The sequence below is a fragment of the Talpa occidentalis genome, unplaced genomic scaffold (assembly GCF_014898055.3).
Source record: "Talpa occidentalis isolate TD23 unplaced genomic scaffold, MPIMG_talOcc4v2.1 talOcc4.5, whole genome shotgun sequence".
Lineage (NCBI taxonomy): Eukaryota > Metazoa > Chordata > Mammalia > Eulipotyphla > Talpidae > Talpa > Talpa occidentalis.
The window spans coordinates 83021918-83048620 of NW_023604861.1; the positions used below are offsets into that span (position 1 = coordinate 83021918).

The 26703-nt window shown below is 49.3% G+C and overlaps 1 protein-coding gene across 9 annotated transcripts in view; it reads left to right on the forward strand.

The window, feature by feature from the left end:
- Positions 1–26703, forward strand: part of DYSF (dysferlin) — a 204254-nt gene that overhangs the window by 34630 nt on the left and 142921 nt on the right. For 5 of the 9 annotated variants that reach the window (XM_037527596.2, XM_037527598.2, XM_037527600.2 and 2 more), the window contains exons 4-12: positions 7729–7834; positions 15912–16026; positions 17303–17395; positions 17733–17941; positions 19674–19802; positions 20220–20282; positions 20940–20990; positions 23951–23981; positions 24574–24689. In XM_037527596.2, the coding sequence (XP_037383493.1) occupies positions 7729–7834; positions 15912–16026; positions 17303–17395; positions 17733–17941; positions 19674–19802; positions 20220–20282; positions 20940–20990; positions 23951–23981; positions 24574–24689 (913 nt within the window). The remainder of the gene's footprint in view (positions 1–7728; positions 7835–15911; positions 16027–17302; positions 17396–17732; positions 17942–19673; positions 19803–20219; positions 20283–20939; positions 20991–23950; positions 23982–24573; positions 24690–26703) is intronic. The other 4 variants (XM_037527602.2, XM_037527604.2, XM_037527601.2 and 1 more) reach the window with 1 other exon arrangement.

A 26703-nucleotide genomic window follows, 5' to 3' on the forward strand; every position in this document is an offset into this window, starting at 1 on the left:
CTCGCCTGACTCACAGCATCTAATGAGAGGAAGGTGCAGCTGACTCAGTGATGAATGGGTTTGAATTTGTGCATTTTTAGTTGACCTCCTTTCCTTAGTTTAAAAGATAAAGAATGAGCAACTGACACAAGGAAAGCCCTCTGGAGCTTTTCTGTAGCAAATAATATCAAGCTTGTATTCAAATTAATTAGTTCAAAATTAATTAATTTTAAGCATATTTGAAAAGTTTCAAACATAGAACAAAGCACATCCATATACTCTCCATTAAGATTCACCTAGTGTCACCATTCTACTCCTTGGGCTTTATCATTCTCACTCTCCTCCTTCTTCCCTTCTTCCTTCTTTTTTCTCTTGCCCATTTGAGGGCGATTTATGTCCATCATGGCCCTTTACCCCTAAATATTTCAATGTATATTTCCTGAGAAAAGGATATTCTTTTTCATAATCATTGTTCAGTTGTCCACCTCGGTAACTTTAACACCGCTGTGCTTCTTTATCAGATCCACTTCCTGTATTCTGATTCTATCAAGCGACCAAATCGTCTTTTACCCTTCTCCCCCCTTTCCTCCCAGTGCAGGATCCAGTCTGGAGGTAGAGCCCCGTATTGAATTTAGTCTTCACGCTTCCACAACCTCCTTTAATCTTGGACACCTCACAGCCTTTGTATTTTGCCACAATTCACATTTTTGAATAATAAAATACCTCCATTTTAAAAGTTTGAATGCTCTTATTTATTTCTATTTTATTTTTTATATTTTTTTTACTTTTTACATCATAGTTCATTTTTAAACAATATGTGCTTCCCCCCACCCCACCAGGTGTAGTCCCCATAGAGTTTCTTTCACCAGTGCACCCGGGCACCATCACCTCAGTTCCCTGTGCTCTTGTGACTAGTGCTACAATGTAGGTGTGATGTTATCTTTTCAGGTTAGTGTTTTCATATTCTTTGGATAAATACCCAGAACTGGAATTGCTGAATCATGATGTCGTTCTATATTCAATTTGTTGAGGAACCTCCAAACTGTTTTCCATAGGTGCTGTGCAATTTTTATTCCCACCAGCAGTGCACAAGGATTCTTTTCTCCACATCCTCACCACCACTTAGTGTGTCTGATCCAAACTTTAATATGATGATTGCAAACTGGATTTCCATTGCCTGCACATCCACCACATTTGCCAGTTTGGGCTGTAAAGCCTTTCCTACACGGGGGGCTAGTAGCCATGGTGACTCTTGTCTACTCCACTGTTGTCGCATACTTACCCTATTCTGTCCCTGATACTTGCACTCATCACTTGTGCTTTCACTGGACCCTCTGTGCTTGACTGGCATGTCATCCAGGGTAGAATGACCCATGAGAGGTCATGAGGCAGGGGTCTTCTCCCTCCTTGAAGGACAGTGCTGGAGTCAGGAGGAAACCCATTTTGGTCCTGGGTTGGTCTGTTAGAAAACCCTTCTTTCAATTGAGTCACAGTCTCTCTCTCTGATTTTGAGGGTCTCATTTCTACTCCACCACTAGAGTGACCCAAAATAAACATAACCTATTACATAGGACAGTGCTTCCAATTATGATCTCATGTGGCCCTCGTAGTGATCCAGTGGAATAGCTTTGTGCAGTGAAGGCCGGGAAGATGGTGGTTGGGAGGTGGGGCCTGGAGGTAACATTCCCCAAACCCCATCTATGCTCCAAGCACCTGGGTACGGGGCGGAGGTGTTAGGTAGGTGAACTCAGATTTTACACAGAGGAGATTCAGTTGCATAAACGGACCTCCCACGCCCCTCCCCCTCACCCCAGGCAGCAGGTTTGCCTCTTTGACTGGTTTCCCTGGGTCCCAGTCAGCTGCCATGTTAACCAGACCAGTTCCCCACATTGGACCCTTCTCTTCCACCTCTCATACCTCTCCTCAGAGCCCAGTCTTCAAAGGCGCCCCATGAAAACTGCACATTCTCACCCTGCACACGGCAGCCTGCTAGAGATGTGCACTGCCCCCTGAAGCTCCACCAGTGCAGGGTGGAGGTCCGTTTATGCAACTGATGCCCCCAGGTCCTGTATCAGTGCGTCACGCAGGGTAGGTGCTCACTGCATGTTTGTTACATAAAGGACTGACTTTTACAGATGAGGAAACAGACTCAGCAAGGCTTTGTACTTTCTGCCCTCCCAGTTGTCAAGTGGCAGAGCTGGTTTTCCAACCGAGGTAGGATGACTTGAGGACTCTTACGTTAAATCACTGAATGATATTTTTGGAAGATAGTGGAGAGGAAGAATATTTCCAAAGTGTCCCTGTAGTTGGAATGGTATAGTTTGAAAATGTTAGGAGTGACCCCATGCGCCAAGACAATGGTTAGTGTGCGTGACACCTTAGGGTCTGCCACCAGGGGTGCGCATTGAACCGACCAGAGTGGGAGCTGTGGGTCACTTTCCTTTAGGGTATTGGGGGGAGTGGGCTTGTCTTACATCCACTTCTTCATTAGTAGCGGTGTAAGCTACATCCTCTTCTCCCAGCTTCCCCAGCCCTAACATGGCCTCTAGCCCCTGGGGCTGTTGTCCTCTCTGGGCTGCCCTATCCTGGCCTGATGCACCAGTTTTTTTCTCAACTGAAAACACCATAGCATAGTGAAAGGCCTGGGGGAGCCGATTGAGGGTCTGCCCCCCTGCAGGCCACTATAAGGGCACCTCAGCTACTCTCCTCCTCCCCTCCCCCTCACCCCAGGCAGCAGGTTTGCCTCTTTGACTGGTTTCCCTGGGTCCCAGTCAGCTGCCATGTTAACCAGACCAGTTCCCCACATTGGACCCTTCTCTTCCACCTCTCATACCTCTCCTCAGAGCCCAGTCTTCAAAGGCGCCCCGTGAAAACTGCACATTCTCACCCTGCACACGGCAGCCTGCAGGACCTCCTCAGAAAGACTTTATCCCCATCTACCACATATAGTTTGGGAGCTTTTAAAAATGACAATTCACCACTGATCTCCCCAGCAGAGAACTAGCTGACTTGTATTTTATTATTAATAATAAATGGGGCTCTATATTAGGAGAGCATGGACACTGAAAAGACAGTTTGTTGCTCACAGCCCCCGAGAGGAGGGGCCGCCACCACGTGCAGGGCCACACAGGCGGCACCAGGCAGTCAGCAGGCAGAGGGACAGACGAGGGCCCAGCCCGGGCACCAGCCATACCCGTTCAGAAAAGAACGGGTGAGGCCGGATTGTGGCTAATGATGGCTTGTTTGAATAACTCAGGAGGCTCTGGGGTGTAGGGCCTGTTCTGAGTTGTGTGGCACCTGTCCTTGGGGTGACTAGGCAGGGGGTACAGGTCCTGAGTGTGAGAGCTCCACAGGGGACAGGGTTGGGGTGGGGTCTGGGCTGGCCAGTTTGCATGTGGCACTGGCAGATGAGTCATTGCCGGTCTCTACCAGTTGGCCAGTCCTGGGAGGGGAGTCCCTTTATAATCAGAATGGTCCTGGATGTTGAACATCAACATACACAAAAGAAAAAGGAATGATTAATACAGCTTGGAATTATATTTAAAAAAAAAAGTTGAGTCAGATCATATTGATAGGCTGGGCTCTTTTCCCGTGGATGAAGCAAAGCAGGACCTCTCCGTTGCTTTCATGATGTGCTCATGGAGCCCTGAGGTGTCCCTCCGGGTCCAAAACAGGGTGTAAGACAAGGCCTTTGGCATCTGGCTCTGCCTGCCTAGTTATCTGTGTGCCATCAGCAGAACCAAACAGCTTTCTGACTCCTAATTTCTTGATCGCTAAGGTAGAGTGGACTGATAAGGCACCTCCCCTATGGGCGTTGGAGGGCAGCTGTGATTAGAAGTGAGTTCCCTGAGGGCAGGGGCTGTGCTTTTGTTGGATGTGTGTAGTTAAGTATTTGTTGAATGAATAAATTATAAAATCTTCAAAGAGTTATATGTTCCATTTTTATATTTAATTTTTGAATTGATAAAAATGTAAGGGGTTAAACAAAAGCTATAAAAAATACAGTGAAAATGTCCCCTGTCATGTTTGTCCCCCACCTACCCCCTTGTCACCTTTCCCCCAAAGGTAACCACTGTTCTGAGTTAATTTTGCGTCATTCAGAGTTCTTCTGTTACTGCTTAATCACAATACAGACCCTGACTGTCTTCGTTTTTCCACAATAGGTATCAAGTTATACCTACTGTTTTGCACTTTGCTTTTTTCACTTAACAATATGTCTCGACTATTTCCATATGTCAGACCACAGTGCATTTCCCATGGTTCGGCTGCAGGCCACTGTATTTGCACATCTTTTTTTGATGGACAATTGGGTTGCCTGTGTTTTGTTATTGCAATCAATGATATAAAATGCCCTGATCTTTTAAAATAAAGTTGTTTAGATTTCTTCATGCTTCATTAAAATAAATTTACTTGGTCACCTTAATTCATTCCCTCCCACTTAGGCTCAGATTTGAGGCCACCACCCATAGCTCTTCTTTTGTCTCTGACAGGGCAGCGCTCCTGGGTGATAAATTTGGTTATTAGTTCTTTTCCGTGGAGGAGATGTGTGCCCTGTCACTGTGTAAGCTGCTTTGGCCTTGCTCCCGCCCCCACACCAATCCCTGAAACATGCCAGTCCCTGACTTCTTTTTCAGTCTTAGGGATAACAGCAGCTCTTTCAGCCCCGAACACTTCTCCTGCCCCCACATTCCAGTGGCTCCAGAACACAGCAAAGCCAAGAGGAATGACCAGAGAGACTGGGAGGGGAGCAGCATTTTTCCACATGTGGGCTGCAGGAGCTGGGCCAAGGCCCATGGGGATTCCTCCTGATCCACCAGGCCCTGCAGTTGCTCAGAGCTGATTGTGAGGCAGGACCCCAAGCCCCTCCTGGCCTCATTTCACTCCTTCTGCCACCCCCTCCCCAGCCCCCATGGCCACTGGTGCCTACTAACCTGTAGCATCTCTCTGGCATTCAAGGCCTCTGAGCCCTAGAATCTGTATCTCAGTCTTGATCTCCAGATAGGGTGCATCTCTTTAAGGGTCTGCCCCCACTCAGGTCTGAGGCTGCCCAGAATGAAGCCATGTGTCCTCCAACTTCTGAAATGAATGAATGAAGAGAGACTATCAGTGTTTCTGGTGATCAGGCCTCAGAAGTGCCCCCTCCCCAGGGAGTCCCTCCTCTGCTCCCTCTCGGGCTGCCCACTCAGGGGCAGCCTGCTTAGGCTTTGGAACGGGCAGCCTGCTGCGCTGCCTCCATCCAAGCTGTCTAGCTCCTTGGTGGGACTGGCCCAGGGCCTATGGCAGGGGTGGGTGATAGGGGCATTGCATGGTGAAGGAAGACGTTTAAGGGAGGAAATAACAAACAACAACTCCTGGCTGAGGGCTCTAGGCCCCCAGGAGGTGCCTGGGCTGGCAGGGGTGGGGCCAGCACTTCCTTCTGCATTTCCTCTCATTGTTCCCCGCCCTACTTCCGGGAATTCTCCTGGGCAGAGGGCTGGGATGGCTAGATGCCAAGAAGGGAGGCAAAGGAGGCCTGGCTTTTCTCTGCACCTCTGGCTCTGGCTAGTGCTCTGACCCAATCTTGAGGGCCCCTGAGTCAAGCGTATGGCTGTCTGGAGACCCAGGTCTGCTGTTTCCTCTACTCCTCTGCCTGGCCCTGCCTCTAGCTCCCTGAGACTGGTGCCTCAGAGATGCTGGGAATTCCCAGAGGGAACCTAGGGACCCAAGGTCCAGAGCAGACTCTGCCATCCATCTGCTGGAGCAAGTCACTGGGCTTGGCTGCCCCAGTTTCACTATGAAGAGCAAGTGACTCTGGTCACCAGTTGCATGGATTGTGAGTCCTTTACACCTGCTGTCCAGTCTTTTTGAAATCACCTGGGTCCTGAGGACACTTCAGTCGACACTCTGGTGACAGTGCCTCCTACACTGGCCTTGGGGTGGAGATTCTCCAGGAGTCCAAATTAGTGAGCTGTGGTATGAGCCTGTTCCATGCTGTGAAGGACATCAGCCAATCGAAATCCTAGAAAACATGACTCCTAGCATCGTTAGAGGACCTAGAACCCTGGAACGAGTTTTAGTGAATGTGTCTCCCTTTAAGCCTTTCTTTAAAGAACTATTAGAAAAATTGATGGCCAGGTTTATTGCCTTGATAGCAAGGGGAATATGTAAGGTGATCCAACATATGTGGGTTCGAAAAGGGATGGTAATGGAGGTATTTTATATAAGCAGCTAGTTACTTATTTACTCATTGATTTAACCATGGTAAAATATACGTAGTGAAACTTACTATTTTAGCCATTTTACGTGTACAGTTCAGTGGCATTCAGTACATTCATTTATTGTGCATCCACACCAGAACACTGGAAATTTATTGATGACAGTAGAATAAGTAATAATAAATATTAGCTCCCGTTCTCCTTATCCCTTACCACTGGGAAACTTTATTCTACTTTCTGTCTCTATGGACGTGCCTATTCTAGGAACCTTATATAATCAGAATTGTACAATATTTGTCTTTGTGACTGGCTTATTTCACTTAGGCTTATTTCATAATGTCTCCCAGGTTCATCTGTGATATAGCATGTAGCAGAATCTCTTCCCTTTTGAAGGCTGAATAATATTCCACTCTTTAGATGCCATACTTTGTTGATGCATGATTTATTCATAGGCACTTGGGTTACTTCTGTCTTTTGGTTACTGTGAACCTGGGATGCAAATATCTCTTTGAGTCCCTGATTTCAGTACTTTTGTGTATATGCCTGGAAGTGGAATTGCTGGATAATACACTAATTCTGTATTTAATTTTTGAGGAACCACCCTTCTGTTTTCCACAATTGCCCTATTTTTCCATTTGCACCAGCAATGCACAACGATTCCAATTTCTCCATATCCACACCAACACTTGTTAGCTTCTGTTTTTGTTTTCTAATACAACCTTGATGGGTGTGAGGCTGTACCTGATTGTGAGAGGCTATTTTTTTTTTTAATTAGCTAGTTAGATCAAGATTGAAGTTTTATTCCATCATGTCATAAGAACCCATGTCCAATGCTATTGCTATAGGAACAAGAAAAAGGGAGGTCCTGGATAACAAGGGTGCTGTTCATGCATTAGGAAAAGAAACTTAAGCAAGTGATGTGGGTACACCTGTGGCCGGCACTGCTCACGTGTTGATACCCACGTGTATCACATGTGGGGATGTGTGTGGTGTGAAAGCCCTGGGTCTCTGTTGGGGGTGGGATGTGTCTCCCTTCCCCAATCTTCTTTGCTGCCTGTCCCTGTAGACAGGAAGGTCTGTTTGTATTTGATTTATAATTGTTGCTGGCCGAGCCCTGGGAAACCACTACAGATGACTTCTGTAGACGATGGCAGTACAGATGTGATGGTGGGGAAATGGTACCTGCTTTCAGGAAACACCCATCTGTTGGACTGCCTAGGCCAGACAGCTCTTCTAGGGGAGCACCTGGGAAGATGCAGTAAGGGCATGGAGAGGGTGGGCCTCTGGGGAAGGGCAGAAAGGGGTCAATGTAGACCTTGGGGGAGGGGTGACATCTCTTATCCCTCTCCTATAGGGACAGAGTCCTGGCTTTCCAAAGGTGGTGCATGGGGTGTTGGGGTTAGGGGTACAGGAGGAGACTTGAGGCATCCCAGGCAGGTCGGCCTTGTCTGTGTGGTGTTTATGAGGTGTGGTGCTGGTGGGTGGTGAAGCTTATGGTGGAGAAGAGCAGACATACTAGGCTAGGTTTCTACAGTCTACTTTTCTCTTCTCGCAGGTTCCTGGGGGAAGCCAAAGTCCCACTACAGGAGGTCCTCGCCACCCCCAGCCTGTCTGCCAGCTTCAATGCCCCACTGCTGGATGCTAAGAAACAACCAACAGGGGTAAGTGCGCATCCAGCATCTGCAGCAGGCCAATTTCTGGTCCTGGGCCTCGCCTTTCTGACTCCAGAGCTGTGTCATAGTCCAGCTTCCAGCAGCCAGGCCTGGTCTTGGGGTGCCCGGAGTGGGGGTGCTGGGTAGAAGAGATGTGAGGGGGGTGGCAGGGAGCCCTTACCCCACCAGCAGGGCTTGAGTGAGTCTTGCTCACACCAGAGTGGCCTGCCCTGTCACCTCTGCTCTGGAGGGAGGCATGGCCACATCCTGGGATTGGTTGTTCATAGAAACCTAATGGCAGCCTTGGTTATATTCCCCCATCTCCCTGGCAGCCTTCCCTCACCATCCAGTGCCCTTCTCCAGATCCAGGATTTCTGAGTCATCTAGGTCACAGATCACAAGGGAAGGGAGGCAGACAGCTCCCTCCCCTGCCCACCCACCTGTCAGACCCCCTTCCTCTCCTCCATTGTCCTTCCCGCCCCTCCCCCAGCCTTCCCAGTGCTCTCCCAGTTGTCACAGACAATTCCCTTCATCTCTGGTCTCCTGTTATTTTTAGTGAGCTAAATATATCCTGTGGGGTTCTTCCTGGTCCAGAGAATTCTTGACCTTCCCTCAGGTCAACCCCACTTCCCAGGATGCACTGGGGGAACTATTGGTTTGGAAATTCATCCTGCTGGTGAGGGAGAGGAATTCCAGGCCACCTAGCCCAGGAGCGTGTGCGTGTGTGTACATGAGTGAGTGTGTACATGTGTGGTTGTGTATATATATGCGAGCGCACATGTGCACACATAAATGCGTGTGCACTCGTGTGAGTATAAGTGTGTGTCAATGTGCATACGTGTGTATATGCATGCACATGTGTGTGTATGAGGTTGGGACTTCATGAGTCAGTCTGGGCAGAGCTCTGAATGAAGACACCTGGGTACTGAGACTTAAAGACAGTGACTGACCGAAGTTACACAGTGGGTTTGTGTCCAAGTGGGGATATGAATTAGGGGTGCATCTCCTAACCTCTCAAGAGATGGGATTTGGGGCCTCCTTGGTGGTGCAAGGGCCTCCCCAGATGCAACCTATGAGGTTGTCCGCAGTCACTGCAGCATGAGTTCGATCCCTGACCAGGGAGCAACCCATATGGCTCAGCAGACCTCTCCTGACTCGCTCGCTGCTCCCCTCAGCAGTGTACTTCGGTCAATCTGCCTGTTCTGTTCCCCACTCTGTCTCTGGTGAATCCTCTCACCCTCCACACATCTGGTCTGTACCCCAGCTCTTGTAAGCATAAATAAAAATAAATCTTTAAAAAAAAGAAGAGCGAAGGGATTTGAATGAACTTCTGCTTCACTGCCCTTCTCATGTTCTACTGAGGCATCGTACACGTCAAAACACAACCAGAGATGCATGGGATGCCTCTTTGGTGGAGAAAGTCCCCTTCCCAAGAGTCCATTCCTTGTTCAGACAGTGCTCACTGAGGAACATTCTGGTTCGATGCGGTATCCAGTCTGTCTCTATCGCCTTCTGAGTTCTTTCTTGGCCCCCCCTTTCAACTCTTTGGTCTTCTAATGTTTCCCACAGTCAAGAAAGACTCCAAAGACTTCGGGTACTGCCCCTTTGTGGGTCCTAAAGAGGACCATTGCTAACTCACAAGGTGTGGGGCACTAGTGGAAGAGTTGTGGGGGTCCAGACGTCTGGTGAGGAGGTGTTTGGAATCAGGGGCTCTGGTTGGTGCTTGCCGTCACATCTCAGGGGTGGGACCATCTGCTTTGCTGTATACTGGGCCCTAATGCCTCCAACCAAGTTTCTGGCTTCCTGGCTGAACTGCTTAAATGTCTCCCCACTCCAGCCCTATATGCACCCCTGATACTGGTGTTTGCTGCAGCTTCTGCAGTACTTGCTCCCCTCCAAGCTCACAGGCCCGCCAGCCCTGCTTTCATACTTGCTCCCTGTCCGTGGGGCCCAGTCAGCCTGGCGACCTTCCCTGGAGGCCTCCTTGCTCCTTGTTTCCTGGCTCTCTCTGTGCTTCACATTCCCTAACGGGGAACCTGCTGCCTTCTTTACCCTGGGCTGGGACCCTAGATATTTGCAAAGCTGGCCAATCTTTCACAAATCATGTTCCCAAGAAAGACTGAGAAACAGAAGGTGATGAGTGAAGGGAGGGCTGGGCCTTGGTTGGTGTTTACCCCTGTCTGAGCAAAGCCTGGGAATGGTGGGGTCTCCCTTTATGCCGCTCTGAAGGTATCACGGGCCTGTGGAGAGGAGCAGGTCCATGTCCTTGTCCCTGTGAATAGCACGATGTCATAGGCAGCCCCAACAGGTCTCAGGATCCTCTGACTGGAACTTCCTGCGGGGGACCCAGGGCAGTTGCACTGTAGTGGGAGGTACAGGAGGCCTGTCCAAAGTGAGGATTCTCACCGGCCACTCACAGAGGCTCGATTTTTAGGCAAAGACTATTGGACAGATCATACCAGGTATTCTCAGATTGCCTGAGGGCTGAGGAACCTGCTGCTGAGTGATGGAAGTGAAGATAAGGCTTGTGGGAACCTCAGAAAACCCTGGAAGGACTTTGAGGAGGGGCCAGAGAGGCCAGAAGACTTGTTGGGGCCATGGACTCGGCTTGCCTGTCACTCAGTGTTCTCAGTCAAATCTCTTCACATATGGCATACTAGGGTATGCCATGAAAAGGTGCCAAATCTATCCTTAGAGGGCTTCTAGACTGAGGGAGAAAACACTACTCCTGTGCTGGGGGAGCTGTAGGCCACGGGGGCACTAGACACACGTGGAAGAAAGGAGTAACGTATACGTGTACTGTGATGGCAGCCTTCTGATGAGGGAGTGAGTACTGTGTCTGTATCACCTCAGCCTGAAAGGGAAACACTGTGGGTGGTAAGAACACATGAAACCTGGCGTCATGGCCTGTGGGGAACTGGGGGGCACTGCACATTGGGACAGGGAGGGGGTGGGCACGTGCTCTGGTGAATACCTGAATTTCTTTTTTTTTTGAAAAAATATTTTTTAAAGATTTATTTGTTTATTTATTCAAAGATTTTATTTATTTTTATACAAGAACCGGGGTACAGGCCAGATGCACAGGAGTTTGAGAAGATTCACCAGAGACAGAGCGGGGAACAGAACAGGCAGACTAACAAAATACACTGCTGAGGGGAGCAGCGGGTGAGACAGGAGAGATCTGCTGTGCCATGTGTGATTCTCGCCGGCCGGCCAGGATTGAAACTGCGCTGCAGAGGCTGCGGATAGCTTCACAGTGTGGCGCTCAACCACCTGTGCCACTAGGGAGGCCTGAATACCTGAATTTCTTTCAAGAGGTTTGAGGGTGCTGTCAACCTCCCCTATCTCAGCTCAAAGCCACCTCTTAGCCTTAGCCTCCACCACCTCAGGATATTGTCTGAGGGCAGGGGACTAAGACTGGGGCACAGATGGGGCTTTCCTGTCTACTAATGAAGAGTGTGTGCGGGAGGTGGACTTTGATCTTGCTGAGTTTCATGCTGGGGCCCAGGAAGTAGGTGGCAAGCACTGGGTCTGAGCATGGCAGGGTGGACAAAGGCCCTGGAGTCAGGCCACACCACCTGTAGGAGGATCCCATGAGTTGTCCCCTGCCTTTGCCTTTGGTTTCCTGGGCTCTCATAGCCTGGGAACCAGACAGGACCCTTCAGAGTTCTTTTGGTATTATTGACAATGGAACCCCAATGGTAGACATGTCACCCTGCTCCAGGGCAACAGGTTTTGTTGGACTAACTGTGAATCGTCTTGTAGGATGACTGCATGGTGGTGTCGTGGCTGGAAACCTGAGAAACAGAGCTGTCAGTGGTGTATTTCAATGTGGGGGGCAAAAGGGGGTCTTACTGGGAATGCTATATGGTCTGGGAGAGCAAGGAATTCACATACATCTCATAGGAAGAAAATCTTTCGCTTTGGTGAAGTCTGGCAAAGGGGAGGGGTGGGGGACGAGGTGTGTATGTGATGTCATCATGGAGGTCCTGAACCTGAGTGGGACCCACCGATAAGCCCCCTTTCATTTAGATCCCCAGTAGAGCTAAAGGCCTCCAGTGTGAACCTCCCCTGGTCCTAAAGCAGGGGTCCCCAGAGCCTGCGCTTAGGGTTGATTCCCTCTGGTGGTGACATCAATTTTGATCCTGAGTTCTGGATCCTCTCAAGCTGCTGGGATGGGCTGGGCTATAGAAGAGGGGATGGCTCCATGCTGGAAGTCTCCTTCACCTGCCTGGAGCCACGGGGATGTTGCCAGTTCTTTCAGAAGTCAGTGTGGGTCTGTCAGTAGAAGCATCTGATGCTCAGGAAATGCACAGAAGATGCTGGGTTCTGGGGCCACTTTCCGTCCTGTTCCCCTGGGAGGGCTGCTAAGGCCCTGGCACCCAGACAGTGGGGAACAGTTACATGCCCACACCTCCACCTCAACACACAGCACTGAGAGGGTACCCCAAATCCTCTAGGTGGTGTGGATGTGGTGGGTAGGTGGCACAAACCCCAAGAAATAGGAAGGGATGCTCTTCAAGGGGATCTGGCCCTGGGAGGAGATCTCAGCTACTGGCTGTTGAGGACCCTGGGCCTGAGGGGCAGCCAAAGCATGCCCTCTGCACTTTTTGCTCTATTCTCACCGGACTGGGGTCCACTTAGACCACTGGATTTAGCACTGTAATCTGCCCTTGTGCTCCTCTGCTCCCTCTTGCCCTGGTTTTCCTTTTCCTTTCTTTCTAACATACTATGTAATTTGTGTATTTATTCTGTTGACGATTTACTGTCTCTCTCCTCCACTAAGAGGTTAGCTTCATGGCGGCAGGAGCCTTTGCTTTGCCCGTGCAAGCATCCCAGCAGCATGCCGTGTTGGCCCCTCTCAGGTGCCTGGTAGATATTTGCAGAGGGAACGGATGAATGGGCAGACCACACCTGTTGGGGCCCCCCCACTCCCCACCTTCCAGATACAGGCCTAAGTCATGGCCCATGAAACACCCAGCTTTGTGGACAGTTGACTCCCTTTCCTTGCTTGATTGAATACTCTAATGTGACCATCTTGACATTTTAAATGATTTTTGAACAAGTGGCCCACATTTTCATTTGGTATGGGGCCTGGCAACTGTGTGGCTGTTCCCTCCTCACACTACTTCTGGAGTGTGGGACTCAGCATGCTTGGGTGGGACACTTTCCTAGGCTCTGCTGAGTGACATTCTTGTGGTTATAACAAAAGCAGATTCTTCATATTTTTTGAACATTTTATTTTATTTTTTATTTTTTATAGAGGCATGTTTTATTTATTTTATTTATTTGTTTGTTTGTTTGTTTTGTTTATACATGCACTGGGTACAGTCAGAAGCGCGGGAGGGTGAGAGAATTCACCAGAGCCAGAGCGGGGAGCAGAACAGGCAGAAGGACCGAAGTACACTACTGAGGGGAGCAGCGGGCGGCAGGAGAGGTCTGCGTGCCATGTGGGACCCTCCTCCGGTGGCCGGGGAGCAGCCGGGGATCGAACCGGCGCCGCAGAGGCTGCGGGCAGCTTCGCAACCCAGCGCTCAATCGCTGCGCCACCGGGGAGGCCCTGAACATTTTATTTTAAAATAATTTAAGATTTAGAGGAAAAACTGCAAGAGTAGCACAAAGAGAATTTTGCCCTAAACCATTTGAGATGAGCTTGCACTTTCCTGGTGGGTCACCTTGAATTTAGTGTGCCTTTTTTCTGATTAAGAGGTAGCCACACACACAGTCTTTAAAATGAGGAAATTAATGTCACGACAACACTACCATCTAAATCACAGACCCCATTCAAGTTCCATCAGTTTTTCCAAGGGTGGCCTGTCAGCCACACGCCTTCATGTGGCGACACCTGGTGGTGATTTCGGGACCTGCATGGCGGTTAGGGCAATGCTTCCCATAAAGGAGCTCAATCATCTTACTGGGTCTCTTCCCCATTCCTCTGGGATGCTGAGTGGATTTTGTCTCCTTCCTCAGTGTTCTGGGCCCCACCTTTCACCGCCTTGCCCTCCCTAGCTTGGCTGCTGCTTCCCAGACCCTAACCAGGAAGATTCCAGCCCCAGATCCGGATTCATCTAGAACCTTCAGCCCTTTCTCTCTCAGGACCAGAACTCATTCCAGGAATTTCTGGATATCCCTAACGTTACTCGATAGAGAGTGTGGTCTTGTGAATTATGCTGGAGTCCAGCTGTGCACTTTCAGAGGCCACTGTGCACTATTAATTGTGTTGATCAAAACCTAAGAATGCTTACTGTTTAATATTAAGTAAAAGAAAAGCGGGCCTCCTTGGTTGCACAGGGGTTAAAGTCTCAGCACTATGAATCTATCACCAGCCACTGTAGCATGAGTTCGATCCCCGGCCAGGGAGCTAACCCACAAGGCACAGCAGACCTCTCCTGTCAGGCCCCCTTCTCCCCTCAGCAGTGTATTTCAGTCAGTCTGTTCTGTTCCCCACTCTGTCTCTGGTGAATCCTCTCACCCCTGCACCTCTGGCCTACACCCAAGCTCTTTTATGCATAGTAAAATAAAAAATAATTCTTTAAAAAAAAGTTAAAGAAAAGCATCTTATATATAGCAAAGCTGTACACTGTTTAAAAAACACTGGAGTGGATTATACTAACATGTGAACAGTGGTGAAATTATGATCATTTGTTTTCTTCTGCATTGTTTGTCCCCCTTAAGATTTTTGCACTTTTTTTTTTTGGCTTTGTTCACTGGGTGAATTTTATTTATTTATTTTTATTTTTATTTTTTATTTTTTACATCATTGTAAAACAATATTTGCTTCCCTCCCACCCCCTCAGGTGTAGTCCCCATGGAGTTTCCTTCCCCAATGCACCCGTGCACCAGCACCTCAGTCCCCTGTGCTCCTCCCTCCCTCCCTCTGGTCCCTCTCCTGCCTCCTCCCCTGCAGGATGTCTCTGATTTATAACTGTCTGTTTTTGCTTTGTTGTGTTTTGTACTGTTTTTATTTTCTTACACTGCTGTCTTACTTGGCTCCCCTATATTCCTGCTACAAGTGAAACTATCGATATTTTTCTTTTTACTTTTGGCTTATTTCACTGAGCATAATTCCTTCTAGTTCCATCCGCATTGCTGCAAATGGCGTCAGTTTATCTTTTTTGATTGCTGAATACTTTCTTAAATGGCACATTTATTACTTTGATCAGTAAAAAGGCTGCCCCAGAATGCCTGCTGGATGTGCATTCCCCTGGCCTAGGAGCCGCGAGGCTGGAGAGCCTGCTGAGCTGAGTATTTTCTCAGACTCAGGGGCTGCTCTGAACAGTGAGGTTCTTGAGGGGGTCAGGTGGGTGGGGGTCAAACAGCCTTACCCTGGGAACAGTGGGTCAAAGGTGGGGTAGATGGGGGAGAGGTGGGGTCAGGGGTGTTTCTGGGAGAGAAGATGGCTCAGTGCTAGCTGAGGGGTCTACACAGATCAAGGCTAAGCACTGTGGAGATGGATGCGGGTGACTATGGCTGAGCAGGGGCTTCTTCCTGAACGTGTGGGCCTACACTGAGAGCTGACACACACAACAGGAGAGGTTTGAGCGCTGATTCATTTATGAAGCCATGTTACCTAATGATTGGCTGTGGTCTGAGATGGGCATGTGGTTAGGTGATTTTATCATTGTGCAAAAGTCATGGAATGAGTGGCACACACCTAGATGGGGCAGCCCACTCCACACCCAGACCCTGCCTGCTGGGCCGCTGCCACATGTGCCGCCCACTCTTGATGGAACCATTCCTAAGTGACACATGCTATAGGTTTACCACATGCTCCATGGTGATTGACTCCCCATTTGACCCTATGAAGAAGGTTCCATTGCTATTCTACCCCCCACTTTACAGATGAGGAAACTGAGGCACAGAGAGGCTACAGATTTTGCCCCGGGTTGCACAGCTCCTGAGTAGTGGAACCTGTCTCCAGATTCTCTGCTCTTAACCCCCGACTATGCTGGTGGCACAACCTCCTGCAGACCCGACCCCTGTCAGAGCTGTTGTCATCTGGAGGAATGGAAGGGATGACCGGGGTGCTGCAGGGCGGTGGTCTGAGGCCAACACTGACCTGCTGTCCTCTCACCCTCTCTTCTAGGCCTCGCTGGTCCTGCAGGTATCCTACACGCCGCTCCCAGGGGCCGTGCCCCTGTTCCCACCCTCTGTGCCTTTGCAACCCTCCCCGACTCTGCCTGACTTGGATATGGTGGCTGGTAAGGCGCCCACCCTGGCCCTGCAGGGTTCAGGGGAGAAGTCTAGTGTTGACACTGAGCCCGGGGATGGGAGACCACAGTGAGACTTCAGCAACCCCTGGTGCCTTTCCCTGGGTTGGGGGCTGCTCGGGTATGGAGAGAGTGGACACCGCTGGGTGGGGAGTCCTGGGATCTGCCTTCTACCATGCAGAAAAAAGGACTGGAGGCATGTTCCCTCAGATGCTGCTAGGACTAGTTGAGGACACCCTCCCTGACCCTGCTGTTCAGGGAGGGGACTGTGCCCAGGCTGGGTGCTCTGCACTGTGCAGCTCCAGGTGTATGGGTGCTTTACAGAGTGTGCCTATGCTGGGGAGGGATCCCCCCAGAGCTCAGTGCTCCCTGCCCTGGTATCTAACAGGCCTTTGGTAATAGCAAGTGACATTGAAAGAACCCATGAAATCAGGAGCTTGTGACTCAGGGACATGAGTTGTTGCCTTTGAATTCAAGTAGCTGTGTGACTTTGGGCCAGCTGCTCTCCCTCTCTGAGCTACACTTTATCATTTATGAAATGAGCAGACTGAATTAGCTAAGTTGCAAGATTGCTTCAGCTCTCTTGACTTGCCTCCACTGTGCTTGTCAAGCAAGGATCCAGCCTGGAGGGTGGGGAAGGATTGAGGGGCGCTGGCTTGCCTCTAGGGGTGGGGTTGGGGGGTTCTGGGTTTGGAAGCCTCCTTGTGGTCTGTTAGCTGGTGCGGGGAGGGAACGGCACAGATGAGCAGGTGGGGTCTTGCCCATGGGAATAATTCTAGAGTTCCTCTCATGGTGAAGGGAGCTAGAAGCAGACACAGCTCTAACCCCTGCAGCCCCTTCCCGGGTGTGCCTTAAGCCTGTCCTGAAGCCCAGAGCTCTGTGGGACTCAGTTGAGAGGGAGCCCATCTCCCTGGGGCTTAGCACTGTCTGAGCTTGGAGATGGGGATCACTCTGAACTGGGGTACAGATTGAGAGGGCTAGAGGAGGTGGGGTTGTGGAGGGCCCCCAGTGTTCTGGTACCACCTCAGAGGTAGATCTGATAGCTTAGGTACAGGCCCCTCGGGGGCAGCTTCTAGACATAACCAATTCCCAGTCCTGCCTGGAAAGAGTTGAGAGGGACAGTCCTCAGCAGATGTGGCAACTCTTTCTGTCCCTCGTGCCAGGCAAGGCAGGTGGGCAGGGCAGGTGGGGTTGGGTACTGTAGGTGAGCTTTCCTCACCCAGTTTCCTCCTTATCCTGTGGGGCGGCGTCCTGCCCCACATGCCAGGTGGGGGACAGAGCCGGGCTGAGACGTGGTCCCTGCTCAGTGACAGCACCGTGGACACGAGATACTCTGGAAAGAAGTGGCTGGCCCCCACGGGTGAGACACAGGCCGGAGCTGTCTCCATCCTTCCACCTGTAACCGTCTCACCTGCCGCCACGTCAGCGCACTCCATCGGAAGAGGGTTTTGTCCTGCAGGACGGGGGCTGGGGCGGGAGGGTGAGGGCCATTCTGTTTCCTTCCTGCTGACTAACTGGACTGACCACCCTCAGATTTCAGCTGTTGGAAGCTTCTCTTCTTTCTCCCTCATCCACTCTGGCTCATCGACGGGAAAAGAAGGGACAGGGGAGGCTGGTGGTGGGACCCTTTGTCAGCTGGCCTGGGTTCTCGGAGCAGGGCTGGGGGACCCAACCTCACTGGCACCCCCTCCTCCCAGACACAGGAGAGGAGGACATGGACGACCAGGGGCTCACAGGAGATGAGGCAGAGCCATTTCTGGATCAGAGTGGTGCCCCAGGTCCAGGGGCTCCCACCACTCCGAGGAAGCCACCTTCCCATCCTCCCCCCTACCACCCAGGGAGCAAAAGGAAGAGAAGCACACCTGCACCCCGAAAGCTGCTGTCGGACAAACCACAGGACTTCCAGGTGATGGGTCGACCGCTGTCTAGCTGTCTACTGCAGTCTCCTCTTTAGCAACAGCCACTGCTAACAGGACCTGCTTGTCTGTCCAGCCTCCGGGAAGATCCAAGTCTCTGCTACTTGGAAGTCGTGGTTGCCCTGGACCCCGGGCGGATGCTAAATGGGGTGATCACGTGTTGGGAATTCAGTCTAGGCCACTGTCCAGCCCCTGGTTTTCTCTTCAAAAATGGTCACTGTGGAGATCCAGCTTATCTTTGCATGTGTTACCTGTTTCCTGACTGGAGTTTGGCCAGCTAGCTCCTTGCAGTTCAAAGTCCGGGTCTGGACCCGCTGCGTGGGCATCAGCAGGGAGCCCTGGGCCCACCCAGACCTGCGGAAGGTCTCCAGATCTAAGAAGCTCAGACTAGATCCCACTGGTTCCTATATCCCTTCCTGTCCTTATTGCCAAGGGTTTTTCTGAAAGTCAGCGTGGAAGTTGAATTTGCTCTTCACAGAGTAAAATTATTAACATTAACCTTTTGACATATTTTTAACCAAACTGGTTCCATTTTATTTATCTTTTCATTTTGGTCCTTTGCTTATTTTTCTGTTCTGCAGAAGTTTCCATTTTGGTGTCATTGTGTTTAGTGATACTTAACTCTTCAGATCTACTTTTATGAGACTAACGTGCTCCCTACTGCACTGAGATACCTCAGAACTGCTTTTAAAGTTAAAAACAGGAACTTAAATCTTTATTTATTAAATGCAATAAATTATAAAAAGGATAGTTCACTTCTAAATCATGGCAATTTAAGCAAAAACCCTAGCTACCCCATTAGATTTGCCTGAGAGACAAAATGCTATCTCCTTATTATTATTCCTAAGACATGTTCTTACTGCCTTTTTTCCCCTAAGAAAATGAATATTCATTTATTGTAAAAAATTTGGAAAATACAGCAAAATGAAAAGAATAATGATCACTCATCTACCTTCCCACTGCTCCTAATGACGTATTCCTCTAAAGTCTTGCACTGAAAAATCAGTTGCTCAATAAACAATAACTTCTGATTAGTGATTAGTACCAGTAAAAATCTTATTTTTCCATGAAATATATGAAATTTTTTGTCTAAATTTTCCATTAAAATTTTGTCATAAAATTTTCCATTAAATAAATTTTCCATTAAATAAATTTTCCATTAAAATTTTGTCATTTTTTGTCATAAATTTTCCATTAAAATATATGAAATTTTTTGTCTAAATTTGGAAGCACAGATATTCCTAACATCTGTATTTACTTAAAGTTCAATGTCAAGAACTCTTAGTTTATTTCTCAGAATGCAAGAAAGAGGTATATATCTTATAAAGAAAGGTGGAGTCACCTCACTCTGCAAGTGTGACATCTGAGGGAGTAGAATGTTCAAGCCCCTCAAAACTGCCAGTGTCAAGGGCTTTGAAGGGGGCACTTTTGTTGGGGCTGTGCCCACGGCTGCATGAAATGAGCTGGGGGCAGCCTGGCAGCTTTCATGTGGAACCAGGGATTTTGTCGATGCAGGTGACCATGGTGGGTAAATAAGATTGTTCTTACAATGCTTTTCTTAATTCCTTTCTAATGCCTTTCCTTTTAAATTCCCCTTTAATACAGTGAGGATGGTCCTTGAGATTTCTGACTCTCTCTCCTCGTGGGGGTGGAAATGGATAGGGGACTGGGGGCCTCTGACTGCTCCCCTTCCTTCTGCTCATACTCCCTCCCGGCTTTCAGATCAGGGTCCAGGTGATTGAGGGGCGTCAACTGCCAGGAGTGAACATCAAGCCTGTGGTCAAGGTCACTGCAGCTGGGCAGACCAAGCGGACAAGGATCCACAAAGGAAACAGTCCTATCTTCAATGAGGTGGGAGACTCTGAGCGCTAGGGTAGGACCTTGGGGGGACCTTCCAAACTGGAAGTGTCTAGCAGACACATGGCAATTCGCTCAGTTTTGGTGAATGGTGCTAACTTTGGAGAGATCCTCGGTGGGTCTCTGAGGAACAGGAGAGAGGGGTCTGGCTTGTGCCCCTACCTGGAATCACTCCACCTTCCTGTGACCCTCTAGGTCAGCCAACCCCTAACCCACTCCAGACATGACAGGCTCTGTGAAGTCAGGGGAGCAACGCCCCAGAACTTGTTGAATTTCCAGAGCTCAGTGTGGGTAGTAGGTGTGGACTGAATGGCCGAATGACCAGACTGAAGGCTGTGGGTGGTGGGCGACCCCCACCCAGTCGTGTGTCAGCAGGCTCTCATTTATCTCCCTTTCACCTTGAACCAACAGACGCTTTTCTTCAACATGTTTGACTCCCCTGCAGAGTTGTTTGACGAACCCATCTTCATCACGGTACGTCTCAGCAGGCGAGGTGTCCTCCCTGGTCAGTGTGCATGTCAGTGTGTGACCATGAGTGGGAGAGAAGCATTTATACCTGGGGATGGGTGATGTGGACCAGCTCACAGTTGCCCCCTGCTGGCACAGAAATGCCTTCAGCAGTGCTGATGGAGGCACCAGTCAACTGGGGAGACTTCCCACCCCTGTTGCACAGCCCCTCAGGTGCGTCAGCTCAGGGTCCTGAAATCTTGCAGCGCACACTTGGATTTACATCTTATTTTGCTCGTGCATGTGCCTGCTTCTGGCCAAGATTTTCTTTCTGTGGACCTCAGTTCTCTTTTGTTTCTTTCCCTCTGAAAGCTTTGTGATTAAAAGCTTGGACTCTGGAGCCAAATTGTGGATTCTAGTCTTGTCTGTGCCCTGTAAGGGTTGTGTGATTCTATCCATGTCCTTTATTGTCTGTGCCTCTGTTGCTTCATCTGCAGAGTGGGGATAATGGTACCTACGTGTGGGGCTCTTGGGGGGTAAACATTGCTTAGAACAGCTCTGGACTACAGCAAGAGCAATGTTAAATTTGGGCTGTTAATATCTGTGAAGGAAGAACTATTGAGTTGGGGCCTGTTTGGGCCAACCTTTACTTCAACATGAGTTTTAATTTCTCTTTCTCTCCAGGTGGTAGATTCCCGTTCCCTCAGAACAGACGCTCTTATTGGGGAGTTCCGGGTAATCATTTGTTTTCTTTGGAAACTGTCTATTCTCACTTGCTCATGGTGGAGGCTGTGTGGGTACTCTGCAGAGACTGGCACTCCAGAGAGCCTGTCCATCTTGGTCTCTGTTGGGTTATTGTTTAAAAAAAATAAACAAAACAAAATCTTCTCCCCACTCAGAAATTCCCTCCAAAAGGGTAACAGAGAAAGAAAACACTTTTATCATCAAATAATCATTAAACCAGAGGTGACCCATTACAGGTGATCCACTAAGAGATCATAAAGACAGACAGAAATCTTTTCATCTAGCCAAGCAGATATGACCCATTCCATACATGCTCTCAAGAAGATAATAGCTAGTCCTCAAGTTGGAGCACACAGTTCACCCTACCTCTATTTTTAAAGATTTATTTATTTATGCATACAAGAACTGGGGTACAAGCCAGAGGTGGGGAGGGGTGAGAGGATTCACCAGAGACAGAGTAGGGAGCAGAACAGGCAGATCTACTGAAACACACTGCTGAGGGGAGCAGCAGGCCAGACAGGAGAGGTCTGCTGCTCCATGTGGGTTAGCTCCCTGGCTAGGGATTGAACTCGTGCACAGTGGCTGGCAATAGCTTCATAGTGCTGAGACTTTAACCTCTTGTGCCACCAGGGAGGCCGCCCTCATCCTACCTTTACCTGGTATTTGGGGTGATTATCTATGCTAGCTAATTGACTTTACCCCAAGAGGAAAAAAAAAAACGGGAAAAAAACAGACTTGTGTTTTTTTGAGAGATTGTTTTACAACTCGGAGTAAGGAGCACACTGGACACAGACTCTTCCCTTCCAGAGATGGGAGAGCCTTGAGGAAGATCATTCTGGTCATAAAGCTGACACAGGCTTACTGGGTTTCTGAAGAGATCCATTTCAAAGATAAACAGAAAGTACTTATATTTATAAGTTTTCTAAGATAAAAATGTTCTGACAAAAAGAGAGGGGAGGGAAATCTTATATCCTGCAGATGAATTTAACTTCTTACTTTTTTTTTTTTAAAGATTTATTTATTTATACATACAAGAACTGGGGTACAGGCCAGATGTGCAGGAGGATGAAAGGATTCACCAGAGACAGAGCGGGGAACAGAAGAGGCAAACTGATGAAATACACTGCTGGGGGGAGCAGCGGGTGAGGCAGGAGAGGTCTGCTGCGCCATGTGGGTAGCTCCCTGGCTGGCCAGGAATCAAACCCGCACTGCAGAGGCTGTGGACAGCTTCACAGTGCTCCACTCAACTGCCTGTGCCACCAAGGAGGCCCTAACTTCTTTCTTTTAATGGGTATTTGTCCTTAGATCTGGGAAGGCAGCAGGTGATTTGAGCTTGGGCAGTCTTCCTCCTGACTATGCGCATCTGGGGCCAGCCACCCCGTGGGCTCCGTGCCAGAACTCACCCCCTGAATTAGATGTGGGCCTCAGATGTGGAGTCTGGGGGAACAAAGTGGGGACAAGTAGAGATAGAGGGGATCCTGACCCTTTCTTTGTCCCAGACAGTCCAGAGGTGAGAGTTCCATAAAGCTGAAACAGAGCACTGACTGTATTATTTAGCTCGTCAGGTGGCTTTAACTGTAAAGCAAAGACAAAACTAGTGGTAGAGACCTTCAGGACAGATGTTTTATTGTAATTCTTAATTGTCTTTTTAATGTTTCAAATTTTCTTTTTTTTTTTTTTTAGAGGCTTTTTTTTTTTTATTTGTTTGTTTGTTTGTTTGTTTTTTTTGTTTATACATGCACTGGGTACAGTCAGAAGCGTGGGAGGGTGAGAGAATTCACCAGAGCCAGAGCGGGGAGCAGAGCAGGCAGAAGGACCGAAGTACACTGCTGAGGGGAGCAGCGGGCGGCAGGAGAGGTCTACGCGCCATGTGGGACCCTCCTCTGGTGGCCGGGGAGCAGCCGGGGATCGAACCGGCCGCGGAGGCCGCGGGCAGCTTCGCAACCCAGCGCTCAACCTCTGCGCCACCGGGGAGGCCCAATGTTTCAAATTTTCAAGCATGTATCAAGTGGAAGAAAGGGAACCAACATATTTTACTCACCCCTGCTATTCAAATGAAATATATAGCAAACTAAGCCCATTTTCCTGGAAGAGCATGTTTTAGAGGAATGGGCTGAAATCTCTGTCACTATGTTGCTGTGAGGGTCTTAATTATATCCAGTCTCTCATCTATGAAACACATTCTCGATCTGAGAACTCAAGGGTTAAGTAAAAAAATTTCATTTTTTACAACTAATTGTAAAAGTAACCATGTTATAAAAAATACTTTATTTTTAACAGCAGTTTAAGGTTCATAACAAAATTGAGTGGACTCTGCCTGCACAGGCACAGCCTTCTCCCCGTCCCCCTCAACGTCCTGCTAATCTCTGACTTTTTAATAGAGAATTATAAAATACAGGAAAGAGTAAATATAAAATAGAAGTCACCCAAATTTACCACCCAGGGACAGCGCAGCTACCATTTTGCTGTGTTTCCTTTGCTCTTTCTTTCCTACACACGGATACGCTTCACCAACCTGATCAAAATGTCTTCTGCCTTCTTTCCACGTAGTAGCAAGTGACTCTTCCCTGCGTCTCTAAGTGTTCTTGAAAAGGTGACTTTTCATGGGATTGACTGACACACCATACTCTATTTAACACTTTTTTTAAAAAAAGATTTTTATTTATTTATACAAGCACTGGGATACAGACCAGAGGTGCGGGATGGGGAGAGAATTCACCAGAGACAGAGCAGGGAGCAGAACAGGCAGAAGGACCAAAGTACACTGCTGAGGGGAGCAGCGGGCGAGACAGGAGAGGTCTGTTGCGCCATGTGGGAATCTCCCTGGCCGGCCGGGAATCAAACCAGTGCTACAGAGGCTGGGACAGTTTCACAGCGCTGTGCCACCGGAGAGGCCCCTATTTAAAACACTTTGGAGGCAAGAGTCTGATGTGTGTTTCCTCTGATTTCAGATGGACGTGGGGACCATCTACAGAGAGCCCCGTGAGTGACCTTCTCCTCACCTTGGCCGTAGCTAGCACTTTGGTTCCAGAGGCTACCTCCTTGGAATACTCACCCATCCTCCTTGGGAGTGTAGAATTTAGATGTGTAGCTTAAGCTGAGTAGGCGGTGGGAGCTGTAGGAAAGATAGGACAGGCTTTTCATCTTCCCTGTCCAGCTTGCCTCCTGGAAGATCTGACCCTCAAGGGGTCTCAGTTGGCCCAGTTGGGGTGCTAAATCTGGAAGGCCCCAAGCAGGAGTTGCTGGAGACTGGGGTCACGTCAGACTGGGATAGGTCATTTGGATGACACATGTAGGGCTACTCCATATCCTGGCTTCTGCTACTCGGGTTGCTTCCTGAGGGGGCGGGTGGAGGGCGTGGAGGCCTTAGTCTCTGATAGGGGTCTCTGTTAGCATTTCTGGCCCCAATTCACACAAACACTCAAAGTACCTCTTGACCTGAGAATGTGAGTCCTGCGCCACATACCAGTGGGTGAGTCCTCATATCCACCGTCCCCATCCCAGGCTCCTGGACATGGCTGCAGTCTTGGGTCCTTTTGATTCTGCCACCATCGGTGGATCTCCTCTCTTTCAGGACATGCCTACCTCAGGAAGTGGCTGCTGCTCTCAGACCCGGAGGACTTCTCTGCAGGGGCCAGAGGCTACCTGAAAACAAGCCTCTGCGTGCTGGGTCCTGGAGACGAAGCCCCTGTGAGTGATTTCTCTGGGTCCTCCTCGTTATGCCTCCCCCAAACAGTAGAGGCGACAAAGAAACAGTTTTTCAGATTTAAAAGAAATACAGTGTAATTATGAGAAATGTAGAGTTTGTGGAAAAGTATAAAAAACCCCAAATCATTCATAATTTACTATGTGGAGAGAACTGTTATTTATTCTTGCCTATCTTCTCAGAAGGATAGACGTGGGTGTTTTTCTTTTTTGCCTAAGTGAAATCATTCTCTGTGATCTCTCTATTATATTGTAGCCTGAATTTTATTGTCTAATTGTCAGAATTGTTTATTGCCTGTCATTATCTTTACATGTCAGTAAGTAAAATTATAAGAGGTGAGGGTGAGAGAGGTGTTTAGATTGGGGAGATGTGTCCAGCTTGCCTTCTGGAAGATCTGACCCTCAAGGGGTCTCAGTTGGCCCAGTTGGGGTGCTAAATCTGGAAGGCCCCAAGCAGGAGATGCTGGAGACTGGGGTCACCTCAGACTGGGATAGGCCCTACTGTATATTTGGGGAGAGGGGATGTAATGTGGTTTGGATTTGTTGTCATGGGAGCAGAATGAGTGGTTGATTATGCCTAAACAGAAGGATTTCTGAGCAGACATAAGAGTGCCTATTCTGGATTGGGGACTTTGTGGCAGAGTCTCATAATACTCAGCAACCTAGAAGCAGGAGAGAGGCAGGTGAAGGTGGAAGTACCAGACGTGGCCAAGGCAGGAGGGTGGACACTGAGGCTGAGGTAGCCAGGGCACCTGAGCATGGCTGCTGGGTGGGGAGGGCTCAGGAGGATGGAGCCAGGAATGATGAGAACAAAGAACAGCAAAGAACGAGTGACTGTCGACTGAGTGCCTGCTGCGTGCCAGGCTGTGCTGATGCCTTGCTGTGTGAGAAGGGGCTTGGAGGAGGTGAAGGTGTTGGAAACTGTCTTCAGAAAAGGTTTTTAGAGGTCAGGGTTTTGCTAGGGAAATGGTGCCCGAGTTGGAGGTAGAACCATGTGTCCACACTAACCGGGAGGGAGATGGTGGTGCTGTCGGCGGAGGACAAGGGCCTGTCTGGGTGAGTGAGTTGTCCGTGTGGATGTTGCTTATCTTCTGGGAGAACAGGAGATCGAGTAGGCAAATTGTGAGGCCGGTACTGCAGTCACCCATGAAGGCGAGTGTGTGTCTTTGGCGTGGTGGCTGCCAGCAATGAGAGCTAGGGGGCGTGGGACTTGTGGATGGTGTGGGCTTCCGGGAAGGAGAGGTGAAGCATGATGGAGGGAGGAGGGGCTCTGCTGCGAGGTGTGGCCTCTCTCCCCAGCCATCGTGGGGTGACTAGGAGGAGTGAGAGAAAAGGTGGAGGTGGGGAAAGTGGATCTCGGGTTAAGGGAGTAGGGAGGTAGGCAAAGCCAAGTGCAATCGGGGGGCACAGGACAAGCTCCATGTGAATGTTGATGGTGAAGACCCCCTTTAATAGGAAGATAAGGGGAAGGCTAGGGGAAGGAGAGTCCAGGGTGTCATGGGGTGGGGGGGGGAGGCACCACCACAACTCAGCTGGACCAGCTCCACCCAAGGCACCTGTCCTTGTTTTCATCCCGTACAGTCCAGTACTGCCCTTCCCTTCTGTATGGCATTTCTGAACATTTTCAAAAATATTCCTCCCCCCTCTTCCTATTAATTTGAATCTTGTTTTTCCCTGATGAAGCCATTCCTCCTGAAAGCAATGGAAGGGGATGAATAGATGTTATTGAAGTGGCCAGCTTGGACCTGTCACTTCTGCGTTATTTTTTAAAGGGTGAAGTGGAAAGGAGACTCTGGTTTTTGAAGCCCTACTATGTGTCACATGCATTTGCAAATCACCGATGTTGATCCTTCAGCAGCCTGTGCGGTCGCTATTAGTGTCTCTGCCAGCGGGGGGGGGGGGGAGGATGTGGGGTTGCAGGGTGAGGAAGCTGCCCCAGATTACATGTTAGTTAGTGGCAGGGTGGCAGGGTGAGATCTGCCTTCCTTCAAGAGGTATA